We start from the raw sequence: 13,235 nt of genomic DNA, 5'->3' as shown, positions 1-13,235 counted from the left end.
TTTAAGATCCAAAAAGAAAAAAGAAAAAAAAAGTAAAAGAAGAAAAAAAAAGAAGGTTTCAAGCTATCAGTTGCTTTTTGACTTGAAGCTCAGAGTGTTTGCTCATTTAACACGGGTAGGGGAACTCCTCCTGCTGTAGTATATTAACCCTAGTTTTGACCTCTAATCGATGTCTTTTCAATGCATAGGATTTTCATAATAAAGATAACGTGAGAGCATATTTGTGTGAAAGCGTATCTACCACTAGCCATAAATTCGAGCCTTGCATTTTTCTTTGTAACTTGTCAATATTTGTGACACTAACTAAACATATTTTATTCATTTGACAAAGACTGTTACATTATATTGAAAACTTTTGTTTCAATGTCACCACCTCCCCGTTTTGACTGATGGCAAGTTAGTTTTGTTAAAACGCAAGGGGTGATAGTGTATGCTCCAGTGAACTTTCCCTCCTCTCAGCACCAGAGACAAAAACCTGCAGCTCTGCTCTGTGCTGGCAGCCATCTGGCCAGCTTTCTCTCAATGCCTGCCCCACACCACACTGCAGGCAAAATTTCAGGGCTCTAGAGCTCTGTGGAGCTATTCATGACATACCAATTTCACATTTTCTGCTTGTACGCTTGCAACAATAAATGCTAATGAGGACTATGAATGACATTTTTAAAGACAATAAAAAGGTCTCCAAATCCCTTGCATATGGAGACACTATTTTCTAAACTTCACCTTCTGTTAGGGAGCCATTACACTCTAAAGGAAAAAAATAACCTAAGGAGAACAATGAGATGATCAAAGCATAACCGAGTCCTTACGAATTCCAAAGAAAACAATGTTTGCAAAGCTAGCTTAATGACAGACAGATTTTATGCCGATGTACAGCAGTAACACTTCAGCGCAGCAACTCTCTTTTCCAATAGCACTGCTACTTCTCATCAGGGGGGCTCACGAATTGGGGGGGGCAAAGCCATAGCAAATCCTTGCTTTCACTGATCACATATAACCCCACAAGCCATAGATGTGGCCTTTTTAATTACCAATCTCTAGATGAGTCCAAGAGTAAACTGTTATCATTAAATGATTTGGAATGCCATGCTTTCATAGAGATTACTGTACTGACCAAGTGTGACCAAGAGAAATATCTAATTTTAATGTTTTCTTTCCCCAAATCTGCCTTTTGCAATGCTATTGCCACTCTAAAAAAAAAAAAGTTGCCTTCACTCTTGGTACTGTGTTTTATACTTAATTAAAGACAGCTTCCCCTTATTAGCAAGGATTAAAAACACTTTCAGGAAAATCCACCAGGTGGAGCAAATACACAGCAATACAAAACATCTATTTATGCTCATACTGCCGTTTTCAACAGGGAAAAATGTTTTATATGGAAATATTCTTACCCCTTGACCTCCCTTCTTCACCCTTTTGTCATATATTGATCAATTTGTACTTATTTACTACATTTATAATGGTACAAAAGCTTTGTACAAAGGGGCCTTGATACAAAGCTATTGTTGCTGATGAGATTCAATACACATTTGCAAACCACAAGTCATCACATATATAAGGGAAATTAAAGAATAATATTAGTCAACATATATATATTCAACAATATAAGGATAATGTCGTGCTTGTAAAACAAACTGACAAGCATTCAGAAAATAAAGCTTAGTCTTACATCAGACAGCAAAATCTTTACACTGGCCTCCACCATAATGGGGTGGAAACCAGGCCATTCTGCATGCCTTGTTATGTGTTTATATACATGGTAGTGCCAGAAACATCATAGCAATGCCATTGTACAGTACGTTGGTGTTTACTATTAATGCCTTTATTTTAGTATGACATCCGTCAACTACTGAGTAATTTCAAGAGTTCAGCGAATGAAGACTGTAAATAAATATTTAAGCATATCTAGGACAGCTAAGCATTATTTCCCCATTTAAATTATTTGCTTTCCAGAGCCAGGTGAGAAAGCCACTTCCTCATCAAATATTTTAACTTTCCCTGATGAATGAGAATGGCATAAAGGCAGGGGGGCTCCTTTTTACATGACGAGAACTAAGTCCTAACAGAAAAGTGGTTATGGATGAGTCTTCTCACAGTTATAATAGGACAACCCACTGGCAGACCCTGTAATTGCTAAAATGGCAAAGCAATATTACCAAGTGAACTGCTCTAATGCAGTTCAGCGTCTGGAAACACAGCAGAATCAGTACACAGACTCATTCAACCCTTGATGATGGAAAAGCATTATCGTTTGTGAGTGACAAAGGGAAGGTACTGATTTGAGTCAAAGAAATCTTTTTCTTTCCATTGTTTCCTTAGTTACACCTTCCATCACGTTTTTCTCTTACTTTTCTGTTCAGTGCCCTCTGTCTTCTCTCTGCCATCATGCCTAACCCTATGTTCTTGATTCTGGGGCCACCTCCTCACCCTGCTACACACCTCCCTCCCGCAATCCACTACATGACTGTCATGGTTTAACCCCAGCCAGCAACTAAGCACCACACAGCCGCTTGCGCACTCCCCCCTGGTGGGACTGGGGAGACAATCAGAACAGTAAAAGTGAAAAAACTCGTGGGTTGAGATAAAGACAGTTTAACAGGTAAAGCAAAAGCTGTGCACGCAAGCAAAGCAAAACAAGGAATTCATCTGCTACTTCCCATCGGCAGGCAGGTGTTCAGCCATCTCCAGGAAAGCAGGGCTTCATCACGTGTAATGGTTACTTGGGAAGACAAAATGCCATCACTCCGAACATCCCCCCTCTTCCTTCTTCCCCCAGCTTTTATTGCTGAGCACGACATGATATGGTATGGAATATCCTTTTGGTCAGTTGGGGTCAGCTGTCCCGGCTGTGTCCCCTCCCAGCTTCTTGTGCACCCCCAGCCCACTCGCTGGTGGGGTGGTGTGTGAAACTGCAAAGGCCTTGACTCTGTGTAAGCACTGCTCAGCAATAATGAAAACATCCCTGTGTTATCAATGCTGTTTTCAGCACAAATCCAAAACATATCCCCATACTAGCTACTATGAAGAAAATTAACTCTATCCCAGCAAAAAACAGCATAATGACTTGTCTCCGCTCCTGCAGCCTTGGACATTAATCCTCTCCCACCTCTGCTAGCCCTGAAAGTTAGACAAATTTCCAGAATTCGAAGCTGTGAGAACTACCATAAAATATTACCCGCAATTAACACATAAATGAAAGGTCAACAACCAGCACCCTAACACTGAGGGACAAATACTGTGCCAGTTAGGTTTCCACTACAAAACTGAGCCAGAATGGGATCCACTTAATGTGCAATCAGAGGAGCACACCATGCTCCCTGGAAGCACAATGTGTTGACATAAGCTTTGTGCTTTTAGTCCAACCCAGATGAATCCCATCATAGCTAAGGAAAATTAACATACAAAATCTTTGTTTCTTTAGGAACAGGGAGGAGCCATGAGGAACACAGGCCTTTAAATATCATTTCATTTTATCTAATTGTGTTGTACTCCACATGGTGCTTCATTGTAGCCATTCAGAAGAGAAGCAGGAGAAGAATGCAGAGGTGATTATGAAGTGGAATTTCATACCAAGAGCAAATTACACCACTTCACACTAGGAGAACATCTGCAAAGAGCAGCAGTAAGTGTTTGGGCACAATGCAAGGTGCCAGTTTTAATAAAGCCCAAACCAGCTTGGGAACAGTTATCCATGAGAACTTTCCTTGAGCAAGATTGTCACAGCAGAGACTTGTGGAGATGCCCAAGATAAATATTTTTTCAAACAGAATGCTGATTTAAAACCATTGTCTCCGAGGGATTTTTGAGGCGGCAACCATGGATTAAAGGCTACAATTTTCTGCCATTTTCAAAGACGAGCTAGACACCCGCTGGGTGGGAGGAAAGGTAGTGTGGTTATTGTCGTCACCACGTGTCCATGGAGAACTTTCTCTTACTATGCTGCTGGTTGAGGTGGGCAATGGTTGGCTAGAGGTCATGGACAGTTCATCAGATTATGAACTCTGCAAAATCATACAGGCATGTAAAATACTGGAAGGAGGGACACGACTTATATGACTTGTAAAGGTTTAACTAACTAATATCACTTTCATACAGACATGTAATTTCCTTTATATGTACAAACCCTATAGGAACATGACACTGACCACAATGCATAAACCATCTTTTTTTCATCCTGTAGATACAGGCAATGCTTATTTAACCTATGGCTTCCTTACAGTACGACAGGATAAAGAGATTTAAAACTACATGTGTAAGTAATTCATTTTTACTTAAAGGCACCTTTACACCAGAGTAGCCTAAGGAGTTCATAATGAAAAAGGGGGCCTGATTCTAAAGGTGAAGGATTATGTACATATTTAAGAGTTTATTAGATCACAATTATCGATCTGATACACTGTAACAGCTCTTTTGTTGCACCACCCCCTGCAAATCCTTCTTAGATGGAGGATTAGTGGCACAATAGATCATAACGACTCTTTTGGTCCCACTGCACCATACCAGCTGCGTATGCACACTGAAGGCTACCTTCTCTTAATGAAATGTTCCCAAAACTCTTACCTGGTAATGTCTGCATGCAAGAAGTATGCCCTTAAATCTGTATTACAAAATCCTAATGAAATACTAGCAGGGAAAATACAAGTTACTACTCAAACGATTTCAGTCTCACCTACAAAGTACCCAAAATCATTAGCACATGAAAGTGTCCTCCAAGACTACAGGCATAACTCTACAGACTGCACCGAAAGCCTTCAGCATAAAAGAAAACGAAACCATAGTTAACTTTCAGTTCTCCCTTCTCCAATCCTACAACCACAAATATCTTTCTTGGACCAGCTTCTGCCCACAACAATAAAAAGCAATAGTCACATGCTACACTCATTTTTGCTGCAAAGCCATATTATGTTCCGTCTCTCTATTACTTGTACCTTGTGATCTTAAGTTCTGCCAGTACAACTATGAATAGCACCATGCTATAAGCTAGAGTATTAAAATTATCCAAATAAGAGTCATATTCTTCATTTATCATTCAAACAAGAAGTCATACTTTAATTCTTCACAAGCTTAAAAAAAATATATTTAAGACCTTTAACTAAATGAACATTTCAGTATCTTTCAGCTATGATTTTGAGTTTTACATCCCGATGGACACTTTCCATCTATGGGCTAAAACCTGACCGGTGCAGAGCGCCCTGCCTCATGCAACCACACCTTCAGCCTGGTGAGTGACCTCAACAAACAGCAGCTACAAGGAGCAAGGACTATAACTGACCCTATCCCAATATTTTAAAATTGAACACCAAGCTGGACATCTAAGAAAATCACATGAATAATGAGAATGAAAGCGTTGATAGCTGCCACCACTGTTTTAATGGTCCATGCCAGAACAAACACTGGCTTGGTTTTATTCCATGGGATGAATAAAAATAATGTTGCCAAGCATGCTGAAAATGAAAAACTTAAAATGCTAAGTATGATGATTATGTTAATGATTACTAAAAAAATTAACATTTTTTGTAAGTTTATTTGCTCCATAGCACAAATTTCACCTGAAAGAATTTGCTCCTCAGAAGATTTTACCTCTGAAAATAAAAGGTCGAGCAAGGGGAGAAAGAACAATAAAGTAAAAGGAAAAAGCCGCAAATTCAGAAGCGAAAGGGTTAACATGTTTTGTTTCAGTCAGTATTATACCAATGCCAGAATTACAAGGGAAAGACTAAAAAGAGCCAATTTTTTTTTATTATTATTATTCTTTAAAAGAAAAAAAATCAGGCCTATCTGTCACAGGGTTGTCCGGGCTGGAAGAACCGGCAGGAACCTCAAATTCCTGACCAAACCCTCTTCTACACAATGCCTCCTGAATGGAAGGAACCCAGGCCCGGCAGAGATAGCCCGCTGTCAGGAACCAGCCCTGACGTTTGTGGACAGACCGGGCTGGCCTCGCAGGATGTCAGAGCAGCAAACTGCTGTTCGAGATACTGGGTTTTCACACACTCCCAGCCTGGATGTTTTGCTCTTCAGGTAATTAAACAAGGAAACGGGGCTGATGTGTACGAGTCTGACCCCTGCGCCTCGGCTCCGTGGTTCTGCATATCAACTTCCGCACGAACCGCCTGGAGCATCAACAGAGTCCTCTACTCCCGCTCTCCGCCTCTCCCGCTCCCCACACCAAGCTCTAAAACAAATCCTCCTGGAAATATCTGCTGCTGTCTATTCCTTCCCCCCGCCCCCCCCCCCTTCCCCCCCCCCCCTCCCCATTTAAGAAGGACTAAATTACTTGCTCTGTTCCACACGCCTTGCTGCTTTCTTATAAAAAGAAGGAAAAAAGGAAAGAAATGGGTACTTTCGGGTAGCTGTTCTTCAGCCAGCCATTCCAAATATTAAATATCTGGGGGAGGGGAGGAACAGACAGAAGGATGAGGCAAGGGATTCCCAAATTAATGCTTACTTTAAGGTCATCACTCAAAGTGAAAAAGATCCTGAAAAGTATTTCCGATTCGTCCAACCAATTGCCAGGCATTCACTTATTTAGAAATAAAGTTATTCTGATTTAAGCATTATTGAAGAGTCTTTGTCTTACAAGACGACATAAATCATAGAACTGGGCATTAGAAAAATAGACCAGTGTTTTCTCTCTCTTTCTCCCCAAATTTAAGACACAGGAAAAGGCAGGTGTTACCACCTATACTCACTGAAAACCCTACACAGGCTGCTCTATGACTGACCTAGTTTTTATACTCTTTAAAGGCTATTTAAACAAAAATGATCTTTAAAAAAGGTAACACATTCCTACTTCTTTCTGAAAAATCCACAGAATAGAATATTGGCTGAAAAGAGAAGAGCCCAGAAGAAAGAGGAGTACAAAAGCATGCCTGCTTGTCTGTGTTCAACACAAAGAACATTAAATGAAAACAACTGGCACGCCGCCAAATTCCTATACAGGCAAAGAGATTCAAATAAATTGATTTCACGCATCACACTGACCTGGGATCAGTGAGCAGTGGTACAATACACTCGCTGCTCCATGTGGGGCAAAGCCCATTAACGTTATCAGAGCCACAGTACATTACGGGGGGGAGGGGGGATGGCGGCGCAGGGCGGGGCGGGTAAGAACCCAAACTCTGCAAACTCGGGGAAGGGGGATCACTTTGAAAAAGGAACTTCAGCTTCAGCTGGAGTGCTTGGTTTCAGTTTACTGATAAATATATCATATTGTGAGAGCTCGTCCTCTGCTCACCTCTAAGGTTTCAAAGATCGTATTTTCAAATTAAAATAAATACAAATGTCACACATACACTCCCCTAACATTCTACTTTTAACACAGTTGTTCTCAAACTCAGTTATTCTCTGTAAATTTCCTCCCTTCCCCATCCGCCAGCATTTTATATAGATTATGGGTTATTTTCTTTGTACTGCAAAAGCTGGATTCCTGCCCAGGATACTCTTACTGGCTTAGAAAGGAAACTGGAGAAATCGGCCACCGCTCTCAACTGGTCCAAAGCAACCTGACCTACAGAGAAAAACACCTTATTTGAAAGGCAGCAATAAAGAGGGCCCCGGTTCCCTTTGCAGAGTCACCCAGGCATGCTCCCTCACCACGAGGCGTTCTCTCCAAACCAGCGTATTTCGAATTTCACTTTCTTACAACGTGTGAAGTAACCCGTGTGTGCCATGGAGTCTCTTCTTGTCATCCCGGCTTTGTTTTTCATTAAGATCTCTCACACTCCAATCAAGAGCAATGCCAGCAAGCCACAGGTGTGCACCACATGAACAGATGAAAATCTGATTGTGAGCTGTGTAATGACAATTCGCTGTCTCTAATACACTCGTCCCCTTTTGCATCTGTTATTTGTTAGAAGCGGGGTTTGTTATTTCAATTGTACTTTTTAGATACATAGGTAGGTAAACAATTGTTATAAAGATAAAAAAGGAACCCAAGAAAAGACGACTCTGCAACAGCAAAACAAAGATGAGGATGCTTGAAAGCGATCACATAAGCATAGGTAGTCTAATGCTACAAGAGGCCACTGCTTCAAGGAGGCGATAAACACCTTTCCTTTTGCCTTCTATTCCATTCTGGTTTCAAATAGTAAGTCTCATCTTCTTGGGCACAGCAAAGTCCATATTAAGTTAAGCTATAAGAGTGTTGGCCTCATCTCTAATCACTCATCCAAATGTCAATGTGGAGCTTCTTGGCCATTTAAGACTAAAATTTTTGAACGTGTGACAAACACGTACATCCAGATGTAGGGACCTTACCCAGTCACCTCATTTCAAGTAAACGTCAAAATGGGAATGCTCAAAGATCTAACAATTGCTAACCACCACTGATTACTCTCTTTTATAAAGAGCTACAAAGCAGTTTTGAATTATCTTCATCACCAAGGTGAAAACTATACAATTATGGTTAACTCTAACTTGTGTTATAGAGAGGATGTGTTTGGTTTGGTGTAAGGCTACACTGATAGGACTGCACAGGAAAGGGAATCATTTAGTATACAGCAACTTCACAATGATAGAGATGCGCCTGCATCCAGGTGATACAGGCAGCCTGACCTGGCCAACAGTTAACAAGACAGAGAACATGCTGTTCCCTCCCATTTATGAATATTTCAGTAATACAACCAGATCATTTGGACTTCATAAAGATGAAGTGAATTTTAGTCATATTCATTCCCTCTTTCTATAAAATTGAATAGTATTAGAAAACATGCCTTCCTCCTAAGTTGTAGGAAAATTCCATTATCTTGCACGTGCTCTGACAGCAATAAACCACAATAAGCTTCTCATTAGTATGCCAGCACTGCACGTTTCAGGCATGAAATCTTTACTTTTACATTTATTTATTTTTAAAATCCTTTATGAAGACCCATATGGCAAAAGAAACTAACCAACAACCACCTGTACAGGGTACACTTGCGCTTTGAAAAATAGACTATAGATAGAAAAAAAGGAGAATTAGTCAGATGCTATACACTGTTAAATTAACAAAATAAAACACAAGAAGAAACACTGCTAAGACTATTCATCCTGCCTGTGTACAGGAAGGTCCCGGAGAAGCATTTACTTGTTTTAAACTGAGCTAGGAACTCGAATTAGAATGCAAATTCATTTTTAATAGCATTTAATTTTTTAAAAGTATGTTCACGCTGGTGCACAAAACCTCAGCCCCGGCCCCTTGCCACGACGCAATGTGCAGAGCCTCCTGCTGGCACTCTCAGCCATGCTCCATCTCCTTTCCACACCCACAGACAGAGCAGCGTGGGCCGCGGAGAAGACGGCGTCTCGGGTGGGGAGACGAGTGATATGATCAAGGCTTAGCTGCCTTCAAAACTAAACGGAGCATAGCCTAGAGTACTCAGACGCTGTTCATTTTATTTTGGTATCATACTCTATCAAAGTTATGTCATAGGCGAAATGGTCCAACACTGAGAAAGAAAGTATCAGTGTTGGAAAGCACTTAAAATCAGTTTAGTAGTTTCTTGCCAAATAGATACACAATTTTAGGAGAAAAAAATGTAGTTACAGTAAAGTCAGGAATGACAGTCATAGGTTACCTATAAGTTTAGTTCTGCCATAGCAGATTTATTTTTCCAGTATGGTAAAAATCTTTGCACACAAGAAACAGAAATATCCATTCTCAGTATCATCTCAATCAAATTTATCACAGATTCCCAATGCAATCAGAGGCTTCCTCTAAATTGCAAACACAACCATTTTACCAATGTGATTACCACCATCCCTTAACCTGGTTGCAGATATTGTTCCAATTCAGGAAACTGAACTTCATTATTTTCACTGCCCAGCCAAGTAATATTTACATGCGAGATAAAGAGCACCTATGTCATCAAAAACACAAAAGACAGTTAAAGATTTCACATATATGTATTTTTAAGCTAAGGAAGATTTTAGAAAAGTCATCACTGAAGGCTTTCATTGTTATTGCTGTACTCTCTCTCAGTGATATTAAAATGAAGACACCACCTTCATTGATTTAGGCAGACTCTTTGGAGGCTAAAGGGAAAGATTTCTTTTTTAATTACAGTTTACAAGGCAAGGTACAGTCATTAAAAATAACTTCTAAAAGGTATGCACATTACAAAATCAAATATTTTTCTGTTCCTTACCTTGACAAAATTCAAAGTTCCCTTTTTTCCGGCAGTCACCTATCACTAAACTCAGTGCTCTCCAAGTGTTTCTTTTGACAGATATCATTCTCCACCAATCGCTCTGCTAATTTCCTCTTTCCTTTTCTGACTGGGACAGTTATTATGTTCACCAGCCCAGAGATCAATCTTTTCTATTGACAACAACAAATGAAAAAAAAAAAAAAAAAAGAAGAAGCACATATCACAGCCAGTTTGAAGCACCACACCCCTTCATTTGCATTATAATAGCAGTCTTTTAAAATAAAAAGGGAAGACAGAAACGGTATCATTCTAAATCAATTACCCACATATTCTTAGTAAATTCAAGGCAGTACTTGAAAACTGTATTAATTCTTCAACAAAGACTGTTTCATAAGTTGCTCATTTTAAATAGTTGACATATAGAGGGCAACAAAGTAAGGGCAGCCTGTATTCTACCATGGAAACACCTATTAACCAATTCTGTAAAAATGTTTGGGTTTAAATACATTCATATAATATAAAACATTACATACTTTACCTGGTTCAACAGAAGCTCTAGAGAATCATTTATTACACAAGCACGGTCACTAAAAATAGAGACCTTGCAATTACACATCGCTATACTAATTTGGATTTGTAAGTCATAACAGCAAACACTTTTAAACAAAGGGAGATCAAAAAGCTATTGATATATTTACAAATCATCCTCCCACTTTTGAAAAGGCAATTTCCCTCCCACTCCAACACCTACAAAAACTGTTTATTTGGGTTACACAAATACTTTGCCATTCATATGAGTCTGTATTACAGCGTTGTCAGTTTTTCCAAGACATTAATACGCTTTTCAGGGGGTTGTAATTATGTCAAGGCAGAAAGACTTTCAGAGCCAGGCACACACAGTTACGTACATGCTTCAATCTGCATCCACTATTCAGGTATTTTGGGACATAAAGTTAAGCATGCATAAGGATCTGGTCGCAGCTGCATGCATCTAACAGAGAACCCAGCCTCAACCCGCTCCTGGACTAGATCTTAACTGCAAAAAAATGTATTGCCCAAGGGCATTTGCAAAAGCTCACATTTGTGTTTGTGCTAGAAATTGCAATCTTTCCCACAAACAAGCACCCTCCTCAAATCAAAACAAACCTTCCCAAGTTAAAGTTAAGGTTACAGAACAAAGAAGTTCACCACTCAAAGTCCTGTCCTTCCCATGTTCGTGGTCAGACGTTTCCCTGAAGCCCTGACACAAGCCAAAATTCTATTGATTTCAGTGAAAACGAGAGGCGTGTAAGGACTGCAGGACTCTACCCAGGATTTGGCAACTGCGACGCTTTCAATATGACACAACTGCCTTTGGCATTTGGAAAATAATCTCAAAAATGTGGTTAGGACTCCCCAACTTGGGTGCAATAACTACTTCTCTAAAATGATTTTTATTTTGTATGAAATTCTCTAGTTGTCACCATGTTCTTATATAGGCAATAAGTTTACCTTTCAGTTGTGCCTTGTCATGAATTGTGTATTTTTCAATTGTCCAGACTTTTGCGTAACACTTCACATTTCCATAAGTGCATACAACATTCCCTAAATTGTGGTTATTGTTTGATCTGATTTTTATGGCCATAAACTCATGCCTCTACCAAAACCAAAAAATCCTTCACTGACCAAGTGGCCCTATTAATTTCACTGAGATCATTTAAACATTAAGTTTTCTACTGAGTGACGATAGCACAATCTGGTTGAAATATGGACTTACAGTGGAACATTAAATTAACATCATATTTTGGATTCAGAATTACACACAGCAGCCATCTGTAAAGATGTATTCATGTTTTGCTAACCTTTACTAATTTGGCCACTAGAAATAATTACGATCAAATATGTTAAATTATGTAACATATAACAATTCAATATTTGTGTCTGCTGAATAGCATACTCCTTTTTCATGGCTGGTAAAAGATTTTTAAACCTCTTACTGTAAAAAAAGTTCATATTCTTAAAAAAAAAAAAGTACCCATCTGTCGTCCACTTTACAATGAAGACATCACTTTAACTTACTACTCTTCCTTTGTTTCAGCCCCATGTTCATTTTCTCTATATGCCACATTTTCCAAAGTGATGGATGCATTCTGCTATACCCATTCTACGCTAATCTTCTTTAAATTTATTTTTGCCTCCTGAATTGTAAACTGCTGCTGTTGTTCAAATGTACATGCAAAATTGTCTAAAGTCTGAACTTCACTGAAAGTAGAATGCCTCAAACAATTTGTAGTCTTACAAGAGTGTTATAAAAAAGGATCAACATGTTGTATTACCATGGAAATTTTGAAAAACATACTTTCCCAAACAAATATTACTTTTTCTCAATGGTATGAAGTAATGAAAACCACATGTGTAAATCTGCGATCCGTGCAGTAGTTCAAGCTGCAGCTAATAGAAAATACAGAGAGTGAACTCTGCCATATAAAGGATTCTTGTTACAGAAATATAATGTGAAAACCAGATGCAGACAGAAAACCTTAATCACAGATGGGAATGTAATCACTGGCATACAGAATACTTTTTTGATCAATCTCAACCATATGAGAAATGTATTTATTTTCTAAGGAATGCAATAACTCGAGAGAGTCTTCTATTTGAATTCAGTTAACCTCATATTCACAGTGCTTTTATCTTCAATGTGGAGAGAAGGGGGATATAACCTGAGCCAAGATTTTTAGAAGAGCCATTGGCCCTGGCAAATCATTCTTGTATCAGCTTATCTTGCAAGGAATTAATAGGATGTAAAGACTACAAATATCAGGATCAGCCTCAAAAGAAATCAACCATTATTGTACTTCTTGGTTACTTCCAGAAATCCCTTCATCACCTAAGCACTTCTCTGGTTAAATTTTTCCCTTAATACATGGTTCTTCAGAAATATAATGCTAAGAGCACACCGTTGCACTGAAGTTCTGCAAAGGAGAGCTGGAGTCCTACACCAAAGAATCTCCCTACTCCTTTATAAAAGCTGAAGAGTCATCGGTTCAAAACTAAGTTTACTTTGGGCTTCCTTCTAACTGCTGGAAGTCCTAGTGAATGCCCTCCACCCACTCAGCTCGTGGG

The 13,235-nt window shown here is 39.3% G+C and overlaps 1 protein-coding gene across 1 annotated transcript in view; it reads right to left on the bottom strand.

The window, feature by feature from the left end:
• RUNX1T1 (runt-related transcription factor 1; translocated to, 1 (cyclin D-related)) overlaps window positions 1-10,290 on the bottom strand; it is a 98,653-nt gene extending 88,363 nt beyond the window's left edge. The window contains exon 1 of the mRNA XM_009324427.1: window positions 10,128-10,290. Coding sequence (XP_009322702.1) covers window positions 10,128-10,215 — 88 coding nt within the window. The 5' untranslated portion in view covers window positions 10,216-10,290. The remainder of the gene's footprint in view (window positions 1-10,127) is intronic.
• Between the last annotated feature and the right edge of the window lie 2,945 nt (window positions 10,291-13,235).

This window comes from Pygoscelis adeliae, unplaced genomic scaffold (assembly GCF_000699105.1).
Source record: "Pygoscelis adeliae isolate BGI_AS28 unplaced genomic scaffold, ASM69910v1 Scaffold145, whole genome shotgun sequence".
NCBI lineage: Eukaryota > Metazoa > Chordata > Aves > Sphenisciformes > Spheniscidae > Pygoscelis > Pygoscelis adeliae.
Note: the sequence above shows the minus strand (reverse complement) of the source record. Positions and strands in the feature narration are given on the sequence as shown.